The sequence below is a fragment of the Phascolarctos cinereus genome, unplaced genomic scaffold (genome assembly GCF_003287225.1).
Source record: "Phascolarctos cinereus isolate Bilbo 61053 unplaced genomic scaffold, phaCin_HiC Scaffold_8;HRSCAF=390, whole genome shotgun sequence".
NCBI classification, from domain to species: Eukaryota; Metazoa; Chordata; class Mammalia; order Diprotodontia; family Phascolarctidae; genus Phascolarctos; species Phascolarctos cinereus.
Genome location: NW_027556291.1, coordinates 45,935,418 through 45,959,483, shown reverse-complemented (window position 1 = coordinate 45,959,483; position 24,066 = coordinate 45,935,418). Strand labels below are relative to the sequence as shown.

Here is a 24,066-nt window from a genome sequence, read left to right as displayed (position 1 = left end):
TGGTTTACTTCTCTCATGGACTTTAAGTCCAATATGGGCAGAAGACACAAACCCAGATCATTTCAATATCCTTTAATACAGATGAGTACAGTGTATTGGGGCAGGACCAAGTATACTGTGAAGTCTGAAGGGGAAGGTCATTATTGACCTTCAAAAACATCCTGAATTGGGGTAGCTAGGTGGCACAGTGGATAGAGCACCAGCCCTGAAGTCAGGAGGCCTGAGTTCAAATCCAGCCTCAGACACTTACTGGCCAGGTGACCCTGGAAAGGTCACTTAACCTTGTTTGCCTCAGTTTCCTCATCTGTAAAATGAGCTGGAGAAGGAAATGGCAAACCACTTCTTTTGCCAAGAAAACCCCAAATAAGGCTATGAAGAGTCAGACATGACTGAAAATTATTGAACGGCAAAGTCTTCTGACATCCTTAAATCCATTGCGTTTTTAAAAATGTTTATTTTTCAAAGTTTTTTTTGATGCCTTGTGCTTTAATATCACAGTTGTTTCCACATATTCCCGTGCCCCCCACCCACTCACTTGATCCTTCCCGTGAAATAAAGGAAAACATTTAAGCCAAGTTCATCAACACTATCTGTACTCAGTCTCCCTTTTGAAGGAAAAAGGGAGATGCATTTCTTCCACGTTCTTGACCCTAGCTCCACATCAATGAATTTCCTTGGGAGTCTTATGTTTATCCTGCAAACTAAGGAAATCTAGGAAAAAGGATTAGATCCTATTCTGGAGATGGGAGAGTTTATAGGATTGTTGACTGAGAGCTGGAAAGGGCCTTTGAGGCCATCGAGTCTGCAGATAAGGAAACTGAGGTCCAGACAGTTTAAGGGACTTAACAGAGGTCACGCAGATAGCAAGGAGTAGGAACCAGAGGTCCTCTGCCTCCAAATACAGCATACTTTCCCCTTCACCATATTCCCTTGGGACTGGAACTGTGATTTCCTTGGTATAAGGAACTCCCAGGTGAGGAAAGTCCCTCTATCAGTCGGCACCTTCTCTGCTGGGCCAGCACATGGTACAGTGGCGACATTGTCTTTGAAATCCTTTTCCGAACCGAGCTATTTTTATATTGGGATGCTAAGGTTTCTGGTATAACATATGCCTCCCTTAACTCCCTTCTGTTTGGCTTCTGTTTGTTTGTATCATGTTTAATCTTGTAAGCTTCCTTCAATCCTTTAGGAAGTAGGTGGGGTGGAAATCCTAAATCATAGGATCATCGAATCTTACAGCTGGAAGGGACTTTAGAGACCATAAATAAATATTGGGTTATGTTGGAGAAGCTGTGCCCATACATTAGTATGGTATGTGCTGGTGCATATTTGAAGGGGAGGATTTTGTCCCCAGACCAGTCTTAAATAGGCTTTCTCACCCATTTATATTTCCTTTTCATTATCAGCTGCACAAATACTCAAAGGATCTGAGATCTCATTGGAGTGGAGAATTAACAACAGCCCTATGAGGTAAGTAGGGGAATAGGGACCGGGACTGGAGTTGTGATTTCAGTGGTATAGGGAATGGCCAGGTGAGAAAATTCTGTTTAGCATGGCGCAGGTCAGCACCTGTGCAATTTAAAGTTTCTGAGAGGAGTCTGGACCTCTGGGCATTGAAAGGTTCAATAACTTACTTGGGGTCACACAGCTAGTATCCGTCAGAAGTGGAACTTGAATCCAGGTCTTCCTGGCTTTGAGGACAGCTCTCTACCCACTACTCCACACTGCCTCTCAGGGCAGTAAGGGAAATACTACAAGTCTCATTAGCCTCATTTTACCAATGAGGAACCTTTCCCAAGGCCACCCAGCTCATGAGGCTTAGAGCTGGGTCTCTGACCCTGATCTTCTGATTTCAAGTTCAGAGTTCTTTCTAATACATCAACCCCATTGGCTCTCTATGAATGCAAGGTGGGGACAACTCTGCTCCCAAAGCGCACAGACTGAACTCCAGCCTGGGCAGTCTGTCTGGTTTGTCTAGACCCTTTTGTTCCATTCTGTATGATTTAATTACTCCTGTCCTTTTGGTATCAGAAAGAAGCATTTTTCAAACCCAGAAATCCTTTCTTGTACTGGGCCAAGGGAGGGGCAGTGTGTCCTTGACATTTCAGGCCGAGCACTAGTTTGGGGTGCACTCTCTCCAAGACTCATTTTATGCGTGAATTGGGTGGACCAAGTGTTTCCTAATCAATTCACAGTGAAAAATGTCAAAAGACGGGATGTTTGTTCACCTTTCAGGGGCATTGTACAACACATGGTGGCTGAGACAAGTCATTGTCTAGTCTGTTTCAGTCTTTACTGCTGCCAGATTCCTCCTTCACAGCTTCTGTCATTTGTGCTTTTATAATTTGTTGTTGTTGTTCATTTGTTTCAGTCATATCCAACTCTTCATGACCCCTGTTGAGGTTTTCTTGGCAAAGATACTGCAGTGGTTTACCATTTCCTTCTCTGGCTCATTTTACAGATGAGGAAACTGAGGCAAATAAGGTTAGGTAATTTGCTTAGGGTCACACAGCTGCTAAGTATTGAGGCCAGATTGGGACTCAGGAAGATGAATCTTCCTGATTCTAAGCCCAATGCTTCATCCACTGTGTCATCTAGGTAATTTAATATTTATTAAAAGAATGGAAAAGTATTTGTTTTATAAGTTAGTTATATAAGTAATAGAGTTTCTTCATCTATTCCCCAATTGCAAGGCACAGAACTTGTTTCTGATTTTTTGCTACTGCAAATGGTGCTGCTATGTATATGTATATGTATATGTACATATATATATATATATATACACACACACACACACATACACGCATATATGTATGTACATATGTACATACATGTATATATGTGTGTGTGTATATATATATATATATATGTATATATATATATATATATACACACATACACGCACACTTATATAAATATACACACATATTTTCCCACTGACAGGGCTTTTGTTGTTTTCAATAACCTTCTTGGGGCATAAACTCAGATGCCAGATCAAAACTGAAGTGTAAGACAGACAATAATTTTGTAATTTTTCTTGCAGAATTCTAACTTGTTTTCCAAAATGATCAGACTAACTCAGCAACTAAGTTCAACAGCAGTAGTTCTCAAAGTGTGATCTGAGGATCCCTGGGGGTCCCCAAGAACCATAAGAGTCTTTCTAAAGGTACCAGGCAAGCAGCATCAGTAACAACAAACTGCCACCACCACACAGCAGTGGACTTGGAGTCAGGAAGACTTAAACCCCAGATACTTTGCTGTGCGATCCTGGGCAAGACACTTAACTTCTCTCAGCCTCAGTTTGCTCATCTGTAAAATGGGGATAGTAAGTCCCTTCCTCATAGGACTGTTGTGAGATAATGTATATAAAGTACTTCGTAAACCTTAAAATGCTGTATAAATGGAAGCTCTTCTCATTAGTACTATTATTATTGTGTACACCAAGAAGTTGCAGAATTCCTATGGGTTTACAAAATGCTTTTCTCAGACAAAATGCTCTTTTCAAGACTGTGACGTTAGTAGTACACAGAGTATCAGTGCTCCCATTTTACAAATGAGGGAATTGAAGCTCAGAGAGGAAGAGGTGATGTGCCCAGGGTAATAGAAATAGTAAATGTCAGAAATATTATTATTGTCAATAATAATAATATCTCATATATATATATATGCATTTTAAGGTTTGCAAAGTGCTTTGCGAATATCTCATTTTACACTCACAACTGCTGTTTTTATCCCCATTTTATTTATTTATTTATTCATTCATTCATTCATTTATTTATTCATTCATTCATTCATTCATTCATTTGTTTTTAGGCAATTGGGGTTAAGTGACTTGCCCAGGGTCACACAGCTAATGAGTGTCAAGTGTTTGGTCTGAGGCCAGATTTGAACTCGGGTCCTCCTGATTTCAAGGCCGGTACTCTATCCACTGAGCCACCTAGCTGCCCCTATCCCCATTTTACAGATAAGGAAGCTGAGGCTCATAGAGGTTAAATAACTCACCCAGGGTCACAATACTACTACTACTACTACTACTACTACTACCACCACTAGCTAACATAGCTAGTACATAGCACTTATGATGGGCCAGGCACTCTGCTAAACACTTTATAAATATTGTCTCGTTTGAGCCTTACAACAACCCTAGGAGGTAGGTACTATTACTACCCCCATTTTACGGATGAGGAAACTGAGGCAAGTAGAGGTCAAGTGACTTGCCCAGGGTCACATAGCTAGTACAAGTATCTGAGGCCAGATTTGAACTCAAGATTTCTTGACTCCAGGACCAGCGCTCTATCCACTGGGCCAGTTAGCTGTGTCTGTGATAGGTTTGAACCCGTCTTCTTGACTCCAAAGCTAGATCTGTGCTCACTGTGTTACAATAAAAATGCAGATATCTATAATGTATAAAATAGTATATAACTAGAGACAAATAATAACAATAGCAGTTCACATTTACATAGTGCCTTACGGTATGCAAAGTGCTTTCCCAACCATGATTTCACTTGAGGATCACAATAACATTATTATTTGCTTAATATTATCATTTTAGAGATATAGAAACTGAGACTTAGAGAGTGTCTTGCCCAAGGCCCCACAGGCAGGAAATCCAAGAGCTGGGATTTGAACCCACGTCCTCTGACTACCAGGCCTCATCTCTTACCCAGAATATGTGATGGAGTGTGGATGTGAAATCACTCCAAGAACAATATACAAAGTTGTTTTTGAATAAGATCCCTAAAGGCTTCAGCCACTGCTGAGCGTCCTTTTGAAGAAAACACCATGATACAGTGGGGTGAGGACTTGGAGTCACAGCAATAACTCCTAAGCCAAGCCAGCACTCCAAACCAAGGCTTCGGATACTAGCCTTCTGGAGACCAACATGGAATTCTTAGGTGATTTCGGGGATCAGAGAGGATCAAGCCAGTTATGTGGTTAGTGCAGAATGTATGGGGAGGAAGTCACCTCCCTAGCAGCCTCATGTTCATTTTTCTTCCAGAAGGAGGCCAAGCCCTTAAGGCAATAGCTTAAGAATGGATGCTGGTAAAGGTCTCTGGGGTGAAAGGGGAACTCACCAGATTGCAACCCCAATTTGTTTTCCTTCTAAGGGGAATCTAGACCACAGAGTCTGTAGGACCACATAGGCCCTGAAGACAGGTGGAGCTCACTAGAGAAGGAGGGGGAATGGGATCGACTCTATGGACTGTTGTGAATTCTTTCTGCATTTTCTGTGGGATGAAATAAAGGTTGTTTTTCCCTTGACATATGTATGCATTATTGCCTTGAGTCCTTCCATGGAATCAGGGTACCCTGTTACCCACATTTTTGGAGACCCAGATGCAAGTCATGTTTATACTACATTCTGAGGCAACTCTGAGTGGGAGCCAAATGAGTCAGAGAAGAATTTTGGGGTGCTGCCCCAAGACTGAAGTTGGTCCACATAAGCTCAAAGTCTGGGATCCAGGGACATAGGTTACAGAGCTAGATGCACATGTGAGGACTTCTTTGAAAAGAATTATATTAAACTGGTTAGGAACATGCATTATTACTATCTATGTCAACAGTGCTGGTGACTAGAGTGCTAGGGATACATTAAACAAATATATATTTATGTATAAGATATGGTCATGTCTAAGAATTTATAGCGGGGGGCAGAAGATAGATGATGGCTTTGTAATTGTTTAAGTAAACTGGTAGAGATGCATATATTTAGCTGTGCCCATACCTAGCACTCTCCTTTATAACTCATTTTTAAAAAAAGCATCTATAGTTAATTTCCACTTATCTAGGATCCAACAATCAGGTAACTGGAACATCTAGGCTTGTCTTTTTAGCCTTCTCCACTTAATGAGAAAGAGACAAATGAAGTGCAGACAGGGTTTCATTTTCAAAGCCACCTCTAGGCTATTGTACACGGTCAGTACAGACCTAGCCAATCTTCCCACTGTGAACATTAGGTCTGCATCTAAGGATTGATATTCGTGAGGCTGACTTAGAGGCATTCCAATATCCTGAAGTGTCTTCTGAGTTCTCAAAGAAAGATTATGTTTCTTATGGTCTTGGTATTAACTGTGCTTGAGTATTTCACTGCATTTGGAAATTGACATCAGCCAGGCAAGGGTCTGTGGCTGGTAACCTTGAACAGAATATAAGCAAAGTGGTACTGGCTCCAGTATGAAACTGGGGGCTAAATGGAAGCGTTGGAGAGGGAAAGTGAATAAGGCACCAGGGATAGCAGACAGAGGTTGGGAGGCTCAAATGAGCTGGAACATACAGGAACGGGAAACAGGAAAAAGGGGCTGGGACAGCAACAAAGCGCTGGGACAAACCCGATGAGAGGGAGGCCAGATCAAGCTAGGGCATTGATGGCTGTCTGTGTCTTTCCTTCCAGATATCATTGGACTAGTTTTCTCCATGCTGTGGCCAAATTGTATGAGTTTCTGTCCCCATGACATTCCCTGTGCTTTCTTTTTTCTTTGAAAATAAATCAATAAGCATTTAATTGAGTACCTATTGTGTGGCCAGCACCATTCCAGGTGCTGGGAATGCAGGAACAAAAATGAATTAGTCTTTGCCCTCAAGGGACTTCCATCCTATGAGAGAAAAACATATGCTGCATATACAAATAATTAAATTAAATTAATTTAATTAAAGCCACTTATATTTGCATTCAAAGGAACTGAAACCTCATTTTCAGTTCTGATGTTCCTTAATTTTTTTTTTTTTTTGCAGAGGGATATTTACTTTAAAGACATAGCCATAATAAAAGTGGAAACATGTTTTCACCAACACTCCGGGTCCACTCTTCCTCCACACCACCATGATTTCTGGGGAGAGCGGACTTAGACCAAGGACATCCAAGTTTCTATATAGCCTTGGTCCCACCAGGTCACATCCCCAGGCATCAATGGGATGGGAATCTTGACAAAGATACAGTTGAACTCCTGTGGTTTCCATGTTTTTGTGTCAGGTCAGCCTCCAAAAATTAGGCTTTTTCCCCTTTGAGTAACAGGTCTACCTTGAGCTTGGTTTTCATGTTTGCTTCCTGAAAAAATGGCCTGGGTCACTTCCCCAAGGCAATAAGAGCCGCCGAGACAGTCAGCGAAGCATTACCAAGGGGCTTTATGTTTATAACGGAAAAGCAGCTCACCTGGGTGTGAATGAACAAGTTCACTGGGGAATTTTCTTTCTTGGACCTTAGATATGCCATGAACACAGTGTGAACTGAACCGGCTCCCAGATGAGCTCTTTGCATCACTGAGCAGCATGTTAGCGGTTAATTTTTCAGACTGAAGTTTTCATCTTTCCTCCTTTCTTTTCCTCCACTTCTTCTTCTTAGAAGTTCAGTGACCACTTTCCCAACCCAGATATAAGTATATGTATGAGTGTGCACATTTATGTATATATGTATACATATACATAGTTTTATATATACATATATGTGTATGCATACATATTTGTCTACATGTAGATATAAATATATGTGTATATATAGCTTTATATACATGTGTGTGTGTGTGTGTGTGTGTGTGTGTGTGTGTGTATAAGCTTAGTGGCCATTTTCCCAACCCAGATATATGTGTGTGGAAAATGGCCACTAAGTTTATACACATATATATGTAAGTATATATGTGCATGTACACATGTATATATGTATACATACATATAACACAATATGTATACTTATGTACACACACAAAAATGTATATTTTCCTGAGGAATATATCTATATCTATATATCTATATCTATAACTATATCTATATGTATATCTCTATCTATCTATCTATCTATCTATCTATCTATCTATCTATCTATCTATCTATCTAATGTATGTGTGTGTGTGTGTGTACAGGTATACAAACACACATATAGGAATCCTATGTGTACTATGTCTGACAAGTGATCATCCAGGTTCTGCTTGTAGGAGCCGCCACCTCTCCGTGCAGTCCGGTCCACTCTGGAATAGCTCTCATTTGTACAGAGTTTTTCCTGACATGAAACTTAAATTTGACTCTGCAGTTTTCCCCTATTGTTCCTCATTCCACCCTCACTTCTCCAGGACATTCTTTCAGATCCTTGGATCCAGCCCTCATCTCTCCCTAAGTCTCCCCAGGAAAGCATTCGATCTCACTGTCTCTGGTCCCAGGCTCCTCACCCTATAGCTCCTTCTCCTTTCAAGTGAGCAAGAAAAACTCCAAAGCTTTTTTCCCCAGAATGAAAATTCTCCTTTAAATAAAAATACTTGTCCCCCACTAATCCCTCTGTATTCCTATGGATTCAAAGTAGGCCAAATACACCGTCCCAAAGCCAGACCTGTGTTTGTCAGCCTCCAATCTTATGCCAGGAGCAATCTTGGAGGGATGAGAAGTTTTATTGATGGCAACTCATCACAGGCAGGAAAAATAAAATTTCTAGATATGAGATCAGATGGCTTCTAGAGCTCTTTTTATTTAAATTCAATTTTATTTTATTTTCAGATTTGGATCCTTTCCTTCTCACCTATCTCTCCTTCTATTGAGAAAGCAAGTGAAACTCCTGTTACAAACATGTATAGTTGAGCGAAACAAATTCCCACATTGGCCATCTTTAAAAAAATACGTCACAGTCTGCACCCTGAGTCCATCACCTAGAGGTGGGTAGAATGTTGAATCGTCTGGAATTGTGGTTGACCATTTTGTTGATCAGAGTTCCTAAATCTTTCAGTCATTTGTTTTAAACAATATCATTATTATTGTGTGTATGTGTGTGTATATATATCATATATATGTATATATATATATATATATATATATATATATATGTATGTATTTTTTTCTGGTTCTGCTCACTTCACTCTGCATCAGTTTATACAGTTAAACTTTCCAGGTTTATCTGGAACCATCCTCTTCATCATTTCTTACAGCACAAGAATATTCCACCACATTTATATAATGCAACTTGTTCAGCCATTCCTCAGCTAATAGGTGCAACCTCAGTTTCTAATTCTTCATCACCACAAAAAGAATGACTATAAGTATTTTTGTAAATATGAGTCTTTTCAGCTTGGAATTATGCCCAAAGGGTGTATATACCCTTTGACCCAGCAAAAGTCTGTATCCCAAAGAGATCAAAGAAAAGGGAGAAGAACCTATATGTACAAAAATTTTTATAGCGGCTCTTTTGTGGTGGCAAAGAATTGGAAATTAATATAGTACCTACCAGTTGGGGAAAGGCTAAACAAGTTGTGGTATATGATTTGATGGAATACTATTGTGCTATAAGAAATGATGAAGGGAATGGTTTCAGAAAAATCTGGGAAGACTTATATGAACTGATGCAAAGTAAAGTGAGCAGAACCAGGAGAACATTGTACACAATAACAGTAATATTGTACTGTGATTAACTATGAATGACTTAGCTCTGCTCGGTAATACAATGATCCAAGACAAAGGACTCATGATGAAAAATACTATCTACCTCCAGAGAAAGAACTGATGGATTCAAAGCATACTTTTTTACTTTATTTTTCTTGTTTTTGTCTGTTTTCTTTTGCAACATGGCTAATGTTGAAATAAAAATAATAAAGAAATCATAAAAATAATAAATAGGAGTTTTTCCCCTCTTCCTCTGATCTCTTTGAGAGTATAACCCATAGAGCTCTTTTCAAGGAGGAGTAAAGGCAACCAAGTAGCCCTTGTTCTAATTTCCCACAGTTGTAACCAGGTCAGGGCAGTCAGGGCTTTATTTCAGGGTGCTATCCTTCAACAGAATGGAAATAACAAAGCTCAGCACCTAGTTAGTAAGAATAATTAGTTAAAAGAGGAAACTACCAGGTTGTAAATGCTGAAATGAGCTCCTTCCTTCCTGCCCTCAGGTGGGTGTCCTGTGGTTTCTGTCTAGCCATTATGGACCAATGTCTCCTCCCCAAATCCCCTCTTCAGATGAGTCCATACTTCTTACCATTTGCTTCAGGTGCAGCTTAAGGTACTTGTCCTGGATGCAAAACATTATTAGTTAAAATTCTTTTAGAAGTAGCAAAAGAGGGGGCAGCTGGGTGGTGCAGTAGATAGAACGCCAGCCCTGAAGTCAGGAGGACCTGAGTTAAAATCTGGCCTCAGATCAAACACTTGACACTTACTAGCTGTGTGACCCTGGGCAAGTCACTTAACCCCAATTGCCTAAAAATTAAAAAAAAAAGTAGCAAAAGACATAGTATTTGAACAATAAGTTGGCCAGCTCTCAGGTGTTTTTACAGTTCTGGGAAATGACTTGCCCAGGGTCATAGTGAGTCAGTACTGCCCTACATTTTCTTCTAAGTAAAATGTCTTGGGATAAAGACCATAAAGATGACTGGGCAATTTGTCCCTGAGTTCCCTTCCAGATCTAATCTATTCCTTCTATGACCTGGGGTCCATGAACTTAAACTTTTTTTGTTGATAACTGTATTTCAATGTAATTTATTTCCTTTTTAATCATATGTATTTTATTTTATGCATTTAAAAACATCGTTCTGAGAAAGAGTCCACGTAGGCTTTCCCAGACTGCTCAAGGGGGTCTGTAACCCACAAAAAGTTTAAGACTCCCTGCTCTCTGACTAGGAAATGAAATGTAGACTCTGTTGCTGAGAGGTGTCAGTAGCTGGAGAGGTTAAGACTTTTCCAGTCTCGTAACTTTTCCCCTGCAAACAGAAATCTTGATGTTAAGTATTGCTGATGAATTGAGGATCTTTGGAGGTGAAAAGAATTTGAGAGTTTTCCTACAAATAGTCCTCAGCTGCATCTTTTTCACCCTCAGTGTCTCAAATGTCTCATGGTCTCCCCCACTGCTAGTGCCTTCCTCTCCTCAGATTTCCTTCCATCTACTCTGTATATATCTGGTATGTACCTAGTTGTTTACATGTTGTCTCTATGGGACTATAAGCTTCTTGAGGGCAGGAACTGCTTTTGCCTTTCTTTGTGTCCCCAGTGCTCAGTACAGTGCCTGGCCCATACATTTTAGGTGTTTAATAAAGGCTTGTTAATTGATTGATTGATGGGGATATTTGCGGCAATTCAGAACAACATCACACCCTCACTATAGAGAGGAGGTTGTGTAGGGCACCGAGAGCAGCAGTCTGGGACTCTGGAGGGCCAGGGTTCAAGTCTTTACTCTGCCTCTGACTCAGAGAATCACAGAATGTCAGCACTGGAAGGGACTCTCTAGGTCATCTGGCCCAATTCCTGGGTAAGAGAACTGTAGTTTGGAAGGTGAAATGGTGGAAGGAGCATAGGATTTGGATTCAGGCTCTCGGTTTGGATCTCCCACCTGCTCCTTACTACCTATGTGACAGGGGCAGGCTCTTTCCTCACTTGGGCCTCAGTTTCCTACTAGCTTCCCAAGACACTGCACTGTAGACCACCGTTCTTACCTACCAAGTCAATAAAAGCAAGGGTGAGCATCTTCAGAACAAAAAGTTCTCCTTGGTGAGAATGTATTGCAGTCACATCCTCCACCCCTTTCTCTTCTCCTCATAAATCCTGCATGGCTGACTGAGGGGACTGGGAGGCTGGTATATTTGGTGCCTTGTGTTTCTATAGCATCTGGATTAGAGCTCAGCAGGCCGATGTTTGTACAAAAAGGGAATGTTTGGTTTAGCTTCCATTTAAAAATGTATCATGTTTTCCCTCCTTGATGAATAATCATCTTTTATTTATGCTAACACTTCATTAAAATAATTGGGCATTCTTCTACCAGTGATCTGGCTGGGTTTGCATTCTACATCTGATGCTTCCTAACTGTGTGGCCCTGGGCAAGTCACTCCATCTATCGGAGCCTCAGTTTGTTCATCTATAAAATAGGAGGAGCAATATCAGCCCTATTTCCCACTCAGGGCTATTGTGAAGAAATTGCTTTGGAAACTGGAAAGTGCCTTTAATGGAATAATGATGATAGAGGTGATGTTGATGGAGGAGATGACAACTTCCTCCAGAACCTGCTCCCTACTAAGGAGTGAGGGACCCAGGCAGATGTCGAACCTAGCATTTCCCTAAAATGGAGAGGGCAAATATTTGGTTTTGGTGTTGTGCACACCAATATGTAGCAATCAGTCAATCAATAAACATTAATTAAGTGCATGCTAGGGTGTCAGGCACTGTGCTAAGAGCTGGGAATACAGAAAGAGGCAAAAGACAAGCCTTGTTCTCAAGGAGATTACAATCTAATGGGAGAGACAGCAAGCAAACAAATATATGCAAAGCAAGCTATATACAAGATAAATCAGAAATAATTAACAGTGGGAAGTTAGTAGAATTGAGAGGGGCTGGGGAAGGCTTCCTGTAGGAGGTAGAATTTTATTTTTGAGGCAACTGAGATTAAGTGACTTGTCCAGGGTCACATAGCTAGTAAGTGTTAAGTGTTTGGTCTGAGGCCAGATTTGAACTCAGGTCCTCCTGACTCCAGGGCTGGTACTCTATCTGCTGCGCCACCTAGCTGCCCCACTCCTGGGGGTAGGATTTTAGTTGGGACTTAAAGGAAGCCAGGGAGGTCAGTAGTCAGAGGGGAGGAAGGAAAGCATGCCACACATGGGGGACAGCCAGAGAGAATGCCCAGAGCCAAGAGCATCTTGTTCCTGAACAGCCAGGAGGCCAGTGTCACTAGATAGAAGAGTACATGTAAGAACAAAGCAAATGCTCAGTATCATCTACCCTCCCAACCTGCCCAGATGACACAGTCCATTGCCAGGCCCACAAATGAAGCCTTTGCTGCTTGGATTTCCCTGAAAAGTCCTCAAGAGGCTAGGTTCACCTCCACACCATGAGGATGTATTGGAGGAGGAGGATGGTAAAGATGGTAAAGACATAGTAGGCACTGCATGTTTGTGGAATCAAATGGTTACTCTCATTTTCCAGATGTGGAAACAGGCTTAGAGATGTTTAGTGACTTTGCCAAGGTCATACAGCTAGTTAGTGTTACAGCCAAGGCTGCAGCAAAATCTCTTGCCGTTCAGTCAAATGCTATCTCTTACACCATTTTCTCTCTCTTCCGACAATCTCATGTGACCTAGCTAGCTATGGATCTGCCCACAAGTTGGACGTAAAGCAGATAGGCATCAAGCCAAGATTTTACTGAAATCCAGATAGATCCTAGATTGTATAGGTGACATACTATGTATCTATAGCCTTCCATTCCAGGCTGCCGAAGAAAGCCAGGGAAGGCCAATTGGGATTGTTTTGCTTACTGCAACTTGAAGGTTGTCTCTTTCATTCAAGGCCTCAGGGCAGATACACAATAAACATTGTGATCCTGGTTCGCCTTTCTTTTATAGATGGAGGCTTGTCAAAATACAGTTGCCAGCACAGTCTTCTTTTTCCCAGTGACAGAGGCCAACAGTTGCACAAAAGGGGTGACAGCTGCCTTCTTTCACTACTTGGCTTAACTCTGGTGAGCTGGCCTGGGACTGCCAGTGGCCATGTGGCCTGTCATCTGGGAAGCTAACGTTGCTGTGAGCAGCTGTGGAGACGTGGGAGGGAAATGAACAACCAAAAAGAAAATATCGAGTGCTGAGAGGGTCCTCTAAGTCACCGATGCCCCAACAGCTGGCTTGACTGATGCATGACCAGTCCCCCCGAGAGGACCTTTCTTTTGTAGGCCATGGAGCACGTCTACCCTGTTATCAAATCAGTTAGAGTTGGTCACACAGCTGTTGATGAATAATCAATGAAGTCTTGCTAAATGCCACCATACACTGGGGTACAGGTGTCATTCAGCAGGCAGGCAGCTTGGCCAAGGGGAATGCTCCAGCTGAGAGTTAGGAAATAAAGCTTTCATTTCTTGGGCCACCAATAAAAACCATGGAATCATCAAGCCACAGACTGTCAGACCACAGAGACTGTCACAAGACTCTCTAAGCCAAGGGGTTCTTCACTGTTTTTTTGTGTGTGTGTGTGTGTGTGTGTGCCCTGGACCCCATTTGATGGTCTGTTGATTCCTATGTGTTCCTTGGAATCATGTTTTACAAAATCATTCATACTCAAAGGAAATTCCATATTGCAATTAGAGATTAGTGAAAATTAAGATGTTATTTTCCTCCCAAGTTCATGGATCCCTGAAATCTACCCACAAACTCCCTGTGGGGTGTGGACCCCGGGTTAAGAGCCCCTGCTCTAGGCTCATTCCCTCTTGTTACGGAAAGGAAAACAAGGCCCAGAGAGTGCAAATGGTTTGCCCAACGTCACATAGCCAGTTGGTAGCAGAGCCAGGATTAGAGGCCACCCTCTTCTCTGCTGGTCCATGACCAGTCCAGTACACATTTACGTCATGATCTTGTCTATGGCCATAAGAAATGAGGCATCAAGTAAAGGAAAGGGAGCAGAGGCAAACAAACAATATCTACAATGTCTACAACAATGTGAAGTGGAAAGAACATCTGCCAATTGAAATTGAACCAACTGAAGTTGAAGGCTACAAAAGGATGCAGAAAAAGTTGGGCCCCAAAGAAGAGAGAGGAGAAGCCACTCCCCCTCCTTCTTGGTAGAGGCGTCTCCATGGGTGTGGAGCATTGGCATAGGGCCAATTTTTTTTTTTTGATTTGTTGATGGATTTTGCTGACTTTTTTTCCTTTCTCTTTAAATTTTTTCTTTTTCTTTTTCTTTTGTTTTGGCTAGGCAATGGGGGTTAAGTGACTTACCCAGGGTCACACAGCTAGTAAGTGTCAAGTGTCTGAGGTCAGATTTGAACTTAAGTCCTCCTGACTCCAAGGATAGTGCTCTATCCACTGTGCCACCTAGCTGCACCCTAAATTGTTTTTTCTTTGTCATAAGGGATGGCTCTCTAGGAGGGAGGCAGGGAGAGGCACTGGGGGAAATCTAGGTGGTGTCAAACCAAAACATATCAATAAAATCTATTATCAGAAGAAGAAAGTAGGCAATGAAATAAATGCAAAGGCATGCACTACTTTTACTCTCATAAATGCCCTCATTTCCACCTGTAATTTTCCTTCTAATATCAGAGGAGAAAGTGTATGCTCTGGCCCCACTCTCAGGGCCACCTAACTACATGTCCTCTCAGGAGGCCAGAGAGCCCTAAGAGTTTTGTGGGGCATCCCTTTTCTCTGCCACAGGATAGACCCCTCACTGGTGGTGTCACCCCATCTGTTAGGGATAAGTTACTAATACCCCGGTTTCATTTAATCACTTAACGTTATTTGGCTTTTACAAAGCTACGTGGTGCAGTGGATAAAGTGCTAGCCTGGAGTCAGCCAGAACTCAGTTAATCTGAGTTCAAATCCCACCTCAAATACTTCCTAGCTGTGTGACCCTGGACAAGTCACTTAACCCTGTTTGCCTTAGTTTCCTCATCTGTAAAATGAACTACAGAAGGAAATAGCAAATCTCTCTAGTATCTCTGCCAAGAAAATCCCAAATAGGGTCACCAAGAGTTGGACATGACTGAAAAATGACTGAACAGCCGCCACATTTATTTTACAGATAAAGGAAGAATAAATGTGCAAACATTTTTCCCTAATACATCAGCAGCATAATCTCTCCTATATCAGAACTGTCAAACACACAGTCCACAACATTTCTGAGAATGGCCCAAACCAGATTAAAATGTAATTCCTATCAGATTTTAATGTGTTGATGTATCAATTAAAAAAAAAGAACTATATAAATATGGTCCCTCCAGTTGAGTCAGGCCAGGCTTCTGCTCTCCCACATAGATACTAGATTTATTTCTACATCTATGCCTTTGTTTATAATAGTCTCTTTGATTGGAATCTCCAAATGTTACACATCATTCCAAGCTAAGCTCAAATCTCTCCTCCTCCATGTAGCCCTGCCTGATTACTCAATGTCTTTCCCCTTTGGACTCCTATCATGCTTGAGATCAGTGCCAAACAACTGATTGTTCATGATAGATAGATGATAGATAGATAGACATTCATTGTTACTTCTTCATATGTATACCTCATGGCCCAGAATCAAAGCTCGGGGTTGATATAGATTGGATTTGATACTTGGAGCTTCTCACAGCTCAGTGTTTTCAGTTCACGCCTCTACCCAAGGTTTCCCCTGAGAACACCGACACTTCCTGTCAAGGTCTCTATAGAAAAGATAAAGGGGCCCTCAGCTCCTTTGCACATTCTCAGGCTAACACAATGGCCTCTCACCTAACTCCATAAATGATCAAAACAAGCCTCCTTCCCTCTTCAGTGGGTTTCGCCTCCCCTAGGGACCTCTATAGTCAGTCCCCCAAACTTATAATACTACCCTAAGATTGAAAGAGTTAAAGTGCAGGGTGTGTGGGGTGGGGAGGAGGGGACAGACAGATGGTAGCCCAGTTTTACTGGAGGGCAGAGTATGTGCATGGGAGTAATGTGAGATAAGACTGGAAGGCTAGGCTGACACAAGGTTGTAGAGAGCCTTGAATGCCAAGCAAGGGAATTTGAACATTGCTCAGGAGGCACTGAGGAAGGCTTCAGGGAATCACTGAAGATTTGTAACCATACACATTATCAGATCTTTTGCCTAGGAGTGGATTGTCCTGGCAGCAACAGGAGGACAGAGGGAGGTAGAGAGTGGAAAGGGGATGACCCATTAGGAGGTCCAGGTTGGTGGTAAGACCCATATTAAGGTGGTGGCAGAGGGGAGAAAACAGAAGGGACAGATGGGAGAGATGTTTGGGAAGGTGAAATTGACAGGTAAGGGAGATGGAAGATTCAAAGAGAACCCTAAGGTTATCTACCTGGAAGAATGAGTAAATAGTGGCGCCCTCAGCAGAAACAAGTCATCATCATATTACCTATGAGCATTAGGGAGCTTGAGGTCTTAATACAAGGAGGCAAATTCAGCCCCCTCCCTGTTCCCCTTCCCCTTCAGGTATCACTGAGACTAGCAGGGCTGGGACTCGTGATCAGAATGTGGCTTTGGAAGCAGATCAAAAGGAACGTAACAGCTAAAAAGCACAGTGGAAATGACATTGTATATTTAATAATATATACTCATGTGAGGGAACCGAGGGACCCCAGGGCAGGGGCGGAGGGGAAGCATGGTGGTGAGAATCTAAGCGAAGATCAATGGAAGGGGGAGACAGAAACGACATTGTGGTGTGACCACAAATAATAGACAGAATACCTGGAGAGGAGGAGATGCAGAATTTGGGAAACATCACAGACCTAATGCCCAGTCATGATGTAAGAGTGATAAGGGATTTCAATTCTCAGAACATCTGTTAGAACTTTCTTTCTGCCGAAGGCAAAGCACCCGATACAGTTAAAAAAACCCCCAAAACTTATCTGAATGATAATTTCACCCTTCAAAGGTGGAGGAGGCTAGTGGGAGTCCGAAATGCTATCCTAGACCTGATTCTGACTAGTAAGGAGGAACTAATTGGCTGCTGAATTAGAAATCATGAGAATCTCAAGAAGATGGGCCATTCTATCCTAGAATTTATAATAGAGAAGAGGGAAGCTAGATATAGTCTGGTGAACCCCCTAGCTTTTGGGTGAGCCGATTTCAAAGGGTTTAGACTTCAAGGGTGGCCTTGAGGTCACATGTGGCCCCTTTGACTGTCAAAGGGCTGCACTTGAGGACCTAGAGGGACACATGTACCCTTGTGGCCTCAGGTTCCCCACTTCTGGTTCAGAGAAAGGATCAGTAGGCTTAAAATAGGTATGACTTAAAATTCCATAGAGGAAGTTGAGACTTTGCAGAATGAAATTGTGGAGACGTGGGATAGAAAAAAATAGTCAGCAGGGAGGTGAAATTGAGCACAAGCATAGTAAGAGAAGGTGCTAGGGGAGGCCCTAACTATGGCAACTGGGTTCAAGGCAACAGCCCCAGTGTATTCAAAAACCATCAGAAAGCAATGGAAGGGAAAATAAAATCTATAGAAATCTTAGTGTGAAACAGCTGAGCCACAGCCTCCCAAGAGTATTCAGAGATGAAACTGGCAAGAGGAAAATAAATAGCTAAATAATAGGACAAGTTTGTCAACGTTTTGATAACCATTATCACCAATGGGAGGTGGTGATTCCATATCTGGATCCCAACACTCGTAAGAAGCCAAATTCGGGGAGTGTATCAGGATGAAACTGAATACAAATAGAAGAAAATTTGTGTTGGGAACAAGACAATTGTGAAAGCATTGAGGGATCGATTTGTTAAAATACTTAAAATGAAAGTTTTATCAATGCCTTTTGTTTTTTATGCCATATAATAATAAACATAGTGGGCATTCGTGTAGTATTTTATAGTTTGCAAAGAAATATGTCATTTGACCCTCACAAACAACCCTGGGAGATGGGTGTTGTGATTATCTCCATTTTACAGTTGAGGAAACTGAGGCTCAGAGAGATTAAGTGACTTGTCCAAGAGATCACACAGCTAGTAAGTGTCAGAGGCAGGATTTGAACTCAGGTCTTCCTGACTCCAAATCTGACACACTATGAATTACAACACCTCCCTACTGTATTTTCCTCTGTACTTTCCTCTCTCTTGTAACAAAGGAAAGCAATTGAGCAAAAGCCACTGAGAAAATTACCTCATCTGACAGTGTTATGCCACATTTCTCACTTGTAGCCCTCTCCCTCTCTACTGAGAGGCTGCGTGTTTCATTATCTGTTTTGCGAGCCTGAGATTGGTCATTGTAACTAATTAGAATTCAGCTACTTTTGAGTTATGTTTTCTTTACATGATTGTGGTCATGTGGATGATTCTCCTGAAAAGGTGTAGAGGGGCTTCAGGAGGAGGGAAAACCCATAACGATGGAATCACAGATTAACTGAAATGTGGGAAAAGTCACGAAGCAGAAGGATTAGCCTAGCTCTGCTTGGCCCCCAAGGGTTGAACCAGGAGCAGAGAGTCCAAGTAGATCTTATGAGAGGTAGATTTTGTCTCTGTGGAGGGAAAAACATCCTAACGATGAGAGCTATCCTCAAGTAGGATGGGCTACCTTGGGGGGCCTCCCGAGGCCAGGCTCAACTACCACCTTGGAGGGGATGTTCTAGAGGGCTTTCTTGTTCAAGTATGGGCTGGACCAGATGCCTTCTGGGGTCCTTTACAGGAGATTTGGGGGTTCTCTTATTATCTATTGACACCTACAGAAACATATATATATATGTGTGTATATATAGACATAAGTGTATGTATGTATATATGAAATGTGTGCACATATGTGTATGTAGATATATATACATATACATTTCATATATACATATATATGTGTGTGTGCGTATATATATATATATATATATATATATATATATATATATCTGTATGACAGAAAGATCTTTGACTAAAGGACCCAATAGGGAAAGAACTAAGAGGCATTTGTTTCTCCCGTTGCCATGTCTTGGTGGCAAGGGAAAGGAAAATAGAATTTGGGAGGGGCAGCTCCAGCCCCCCAGGTGGCTGGCTGCCTCTTATTTCTCCCCGGCCCTGATGCGGGCCATTTCTCAGCTAAAGCAGCTGTGTTCTGCTCCAACAATCATTCACTGCTAATAGGAGCTGTTCAAAGTGCTCTCTTTTCTTGTCAGGCCTGTCACAGTGCATCTTTTTTTTTTTTAAACATTTCTGTGGGTTTTAACAGCATTAACAGGCAGAAATCAAGGCCATTAAGACATTCCCTAAGTATCTCAGCACAAGCTCATTTGTCAAATCCCAGCCCCAGCAACAGCTAGAATATAGCTTTTGATGAAAATGGGGAATAGAGTTTTGTCCTCAGTCCAGCAGGAGAGGCCTGGACAGGCCTTGATGACTCAGCCAGGAGCCCCAAACTCATAGTTGGTTCCCCAATGGTGCAGAGATCATCTTCCCTCAAAACAGTGAAAAACTATACTGATTTATAGGCAGGAAGGAAGGAAGGAGGAAAGGAGGAAGGAAGGAAAAAAGGGAGTAGAGGGAGGAGGAAGGGGGAAAGGGAAAGAAGGGAGAGAGGAAGGAGGGAGGAAAGAAGGGAGAGAGGAAGGAGGGAGGAAAGAAGGGAGAGAGGAAGGAGGGAGGAAAGGAGAGAAAAGAAGGAAGGAAAGAGGAAAGAAGGGAGTAAAGGAGGGAGGAAGGAAGGGGGAAAGAGGAGAGGAAGGAGGGAAAGAAGGAAGGAGGGAAAAAAGGGATTAAAGGAGGGAGGAAGGAGGGGGAAAGAAGGGAGTAAAGGAGGGAGGAAGGAAGGGAGAAAGAGGGGAGGAAGGGGGGAAAGAAGGAAGGAAAGAAGGAAAGAAGGAAGGAGGGAGGAAGGAAGGAGGAAAGGAATGAAAGAAGGAAAGAAGAGAATAAAGAAGAGAGGAAGGAAGGGGGAAAGAGGGGAGGAAGGAGGGAAAGAAAGAAGGAAGGAGGAAAGGAGGGAAAGAAGGGAGTAAAGGAGGGAGGGAGTGCCAGGTACCATGCTAAGCACTTTACAAATGTTATCTTATTTGATCTTCACAACAATCTTGGGAGGTTGGTACTACTATGATTCCCATTTTACAGCTGAGGAAACCTAGGCAGACAGAGATGAAGTGACTTCCCCAGGGTCACACAGCTAGGAAATACATGAGGTTGGATTTGAACTCAGGTCTTCCTAACTCCAGGCCCAGTGCTTGACCTACTGCACCACCTACTAGGCAGCTGGCTTAGGGCACAAGCCGTGCTCAAAAAATGGACTGCTGGCTCTTTGCAGAGAGTACTGTTGGGGGTGGGGTACCATACTTGTAATCTTCACATAGAGGACCCCAACAGTCTCCAAGCCTTTTCTTACTCAGCTTCCTGCCTGGGCTTTCTCCTTTTGGGCTTCCAAGCCAGAATTTTGGAGGTCAGCTTTACGTATTTCTGCTACTTCTCAGGGTTAGGAAATGCCTCCCTATGTCAGGCCCAGGTCAGCCTCCTGGTGGCTCTGCCTATCCCCAGTCTCTTCCCACTCCAGTCCATCCTCCTCAGCTGTCAAATTGATCTTCCTAAAGGGTAGTCTGACCATGTCGCCCTCTGTTCAGTCAACTCCAGTGACTTCCTATTGCCTCCAGGATCAAATATAAAATCCTCTGGTATCCAAAGGCCTTCATATCCTGGCCCTTGTCATCTTTGCAGTTTTCTTACACTTCACCCCTCCCTACCTCCTCTGGTAACGTTGGCCTTGTCCCTGGAACATTACACTTCCTGTCCCAACACTGGCTGCCCCCATGCCTGGAACACTCTCCCTCCTTACCTCTATCTCTTGACTTCGTCCCCCGATCATCTCCCCTTTACCTTAGCTGCAGCTTGTTTGTACAGGGCTGTTTGCATGTCTTCTCCCTTACTGGACTGGGAGCTCCTTGAGGGCAGGAACTGTCCGTTGCCTTTCTTTGTGTCTCCAGTGCTCAGCTGGCATGTGGTAAGCGCCAAACAAATGGTTGTTGACCGTTGTCTGACTCCCGTACCTTCCCTCTAGGGATCCTAGGGCTGTCTTTCGGGGGACAAGCAGAACACAGCTTTTCAGATATTTAGAGGTAGCAGGTGCAGTCTTTTCTTGGTTTATAAGCCAAACACCTCCCTTAAAATCGTCTCTAAATCTGTGCCCCCAGAGATGGGCCCTCAAACATCGCTAACCCCAAAGCTGGCGGGGGCATTGGCTTGTGGATCTGAAGGATGGTCATTCTCCAGAGAAGCCCACAGAATGTGGGCTGTGGCCTTAGAACTCTCTGAAACTGCTTCCTGTGGCCTCCCCCCAAGATCTGAGATTCACAGAATTCACAGATCCATGGGAAAAAGAATGTTTTTGCTGTAGCGTACTGAATGGAGGGGTGGACTTGGGATCAGGAAGAACTGGGTTTGAATCCAACCTCCAGACTGATTGTGAGCCTGATCCAGCATGACTCCCAGGTTGTGAGCCTGAGGGCCTGGGAGGATGGTGGTACTTGGAGTGGCGTCCCAATATTGACTTTGACAGTAATAGGGAAGTTTGGAAGGGGGGAGGGTTTGGGGAAAAGATAATGAATTCTGCTTTAGACGAGCTGAATTTCAGACTTCAGAAACACTGGGATGTGTAGGATATGAGCAGGTGTATGTTAATCATTAAGTGGAAGGCATCTCTCCTATTTCCGAAGGAGGCCAGAGATTGAGCTCAGTAGGACATGGAAGGCATCTGGTGAAAAGCAAGGCTGTGGCCTCTCTCTACTCCTCTCCGGAGGTATGATATTGATATTACTTACTTATCTTGCCATTGCTACTAATCCTTCCTCTTCATGGCCCAGAAGGGCACCCGAGGGAGAAGCCCTACTTTCAGTGTCCAACGAGGGATAGGTAAGATCTGCAACATACCCGACGAGCTAGAAATGGAATGTGGGGCCTCCTATCTGGATAGTGTGAATGAGTTCAGACATGACACCAAATGATGGCATAAAAATTTTTTTGTTTTATTATTTGAAAAATACAACTGGAAACAGTACTGACATCTCGTTTACAAGGTATTTTCCTGAAATACTCCTCATGTTCTTTGCAGACAGAAGCACACTATTTTAAGCCAGTAGTAAATGGCGGGGATGCTTGATTTGGAAAAAAAAGCACCACGTAAGAGGCCAGACCCATTTGTCTCCGGATGTTCAGCCCCAACCTGTCTCCATTAAACAACTAAGCAGAACTTGGAACCAGACCCTCAAATGCAAACTGCAGGAGGTCCTGGCAGCCTGGAGGGCCCTATCTCAGGGGCATAAGCTGCGCCCCTCCCCCCCAACCCAGTACTGAGGAAACCCTGGTCCTTCTTTTGTGAAAGTACAATGAGCTAGTGATACTCAGAGCATCTCTTTGGAAACATTCAACAGGAAGTAAACACAGTATTTACAGCAGTGGGTGAGCTCTTGATTGGCACACTGATGTCAGGAGGAAAGGGCTTACTGCTTCTGTGAAAGGCTGGAGCAGAGAGAATATGAAAATAAATCCCATTACTGATGTTGTCATTTTTTTTGTGTAGTTTGTAGAAAATGAAATACGCCCACCTTTAGAAGCAGAGTATTTACAAAATGATGCTGAAGACTATGTAAACATGTCAGCCAGATTAGGCTGCTGTTGATGCCAATACATTGGACCTTTTTTTTTTTTTAAATTTAGTTTTACTGGTAAATTATTAAATAAGCTACCTAATAGAGAAGGAAGAACCACTTTGGAAAATGTGTCAACTTCTGGCTCATGACTGTTCTGTTAAAATAAACAAAAAACAAAGTCTGCCTTCAAAAGATGGGCAAGATTAAGCATCTCTACCAAACACTCTTGTGTGTGTGTGTGTGCATGCATGTGCTGTCCATGTGCATGCGTGTGTGTGTGTGTGTGTGCACGCGTGCAAGCATGCGCGCACACGTGCCCTTGCCGGTGCCTGAGTTTAGGCTGGCTTGCCTCCTGCAGCATTACCGAGGGGAAAGACAATTCAGGTGTTGCAAGTTCTACCAATGGCTCCTCGTGAAAGGAGAAATGTTTATAAGATGAAAGATTTTGGAAAAACACATCACATACAAACTGTGAAAACATTTCCAGTAACAGTGTGCTTAAAAAAAAAGAAAGAAAATGTCAAGGCTTGAGAACAGTAGTATAGACACAGTAGACGCCCCAAGTGTAATTTTTTTTGAGCATACACAGTAGACGCCCCAAGTGTAATTTTTTTTGAGCATGTGAAAGTTTTCATTCAAAAAAAGCCAACCAACCAACTCACCAAGGGAGAGAAATGGCCACACTTAAGGTTGGAGCCAGTCTGTCGAGGGCCTTTAGCAGAAGGTGCTGTGCTATCTATAATCCACACTTGTTACAATAAATTCCGTAAGGGGAGCTAAAAGGCTAAAGGGAATTCTACATAACAATCACAAAAAACAAACGAAAACCAACGAAAACAATACATAAATTTTTATCACTTCCCAGGCTTGGATAACTGTTTTCCCCAGGATCTTGGGTGGTGAAAGGGAAGGAGATTAAGTCATCTTGAGGCCATCAAAGCCACAGAACTTCCATCTTTTCTCCAGGCTAGCTCCAACCCCGGTCATCTCCTGCTTAAAGGTGCACTGCAGGCGGTTCATGAGAGTTTCCACTTCGCTGGTGCAAATCTATGGGTGAGAGAACAGGAGAACAGTATCACGGGAGCCAGCTCTGTGGTCCTGGGTAACCAAAGCTCATGGACAC

The 24,066-nt window shown here is 42.7% G+C and overlaps 1 protein-coding gene and 1 long non-coding RNA gene across 6 annotated transcripts in view; one reads left to right on the top strand and one right to left on the bottom strand.

Annotated features, from left to right (window-relative positions):
- The first annotated feature begins 1,388 nt into the window (after window positions 1–1,388).
- LOC144455049 (uncharacterized) lies at window positions 1,389–22,563 on the top strand. The gene is made up of 3 exons (XR_013483721.1): window positions 1,389–1,470; window positions 8,479–8,633; window positions 22,406–22,563. It is a non-coding gene; the product is annotated as an uncharacterized LOC144455049 (long non-coding RNA).
- Window positions 22,296–24,066, bottom strand: part of ENOX2 (ecto-NOX disulfide-thiol exchanger 2) — a 304,632-nt gene continuing 302,861 nt past the window's right edge. For all 5 annotated transcript variants that reach the window (XM_020969840.2, XM_078148015.1, XM_020969843.2 and 2 more), the window contains one exon: window positions 22,296–23,990. In XM_020969840.2, the coding sequence (XP_020825499.1) occupies window positions 23,859–23,990 (132 nt within the window). In that variant the 3' untranslated portion in view covers window positions 22,296–23,858. The remainder of the gene's footprint in view (window positions 23,991–24,066) is intronic.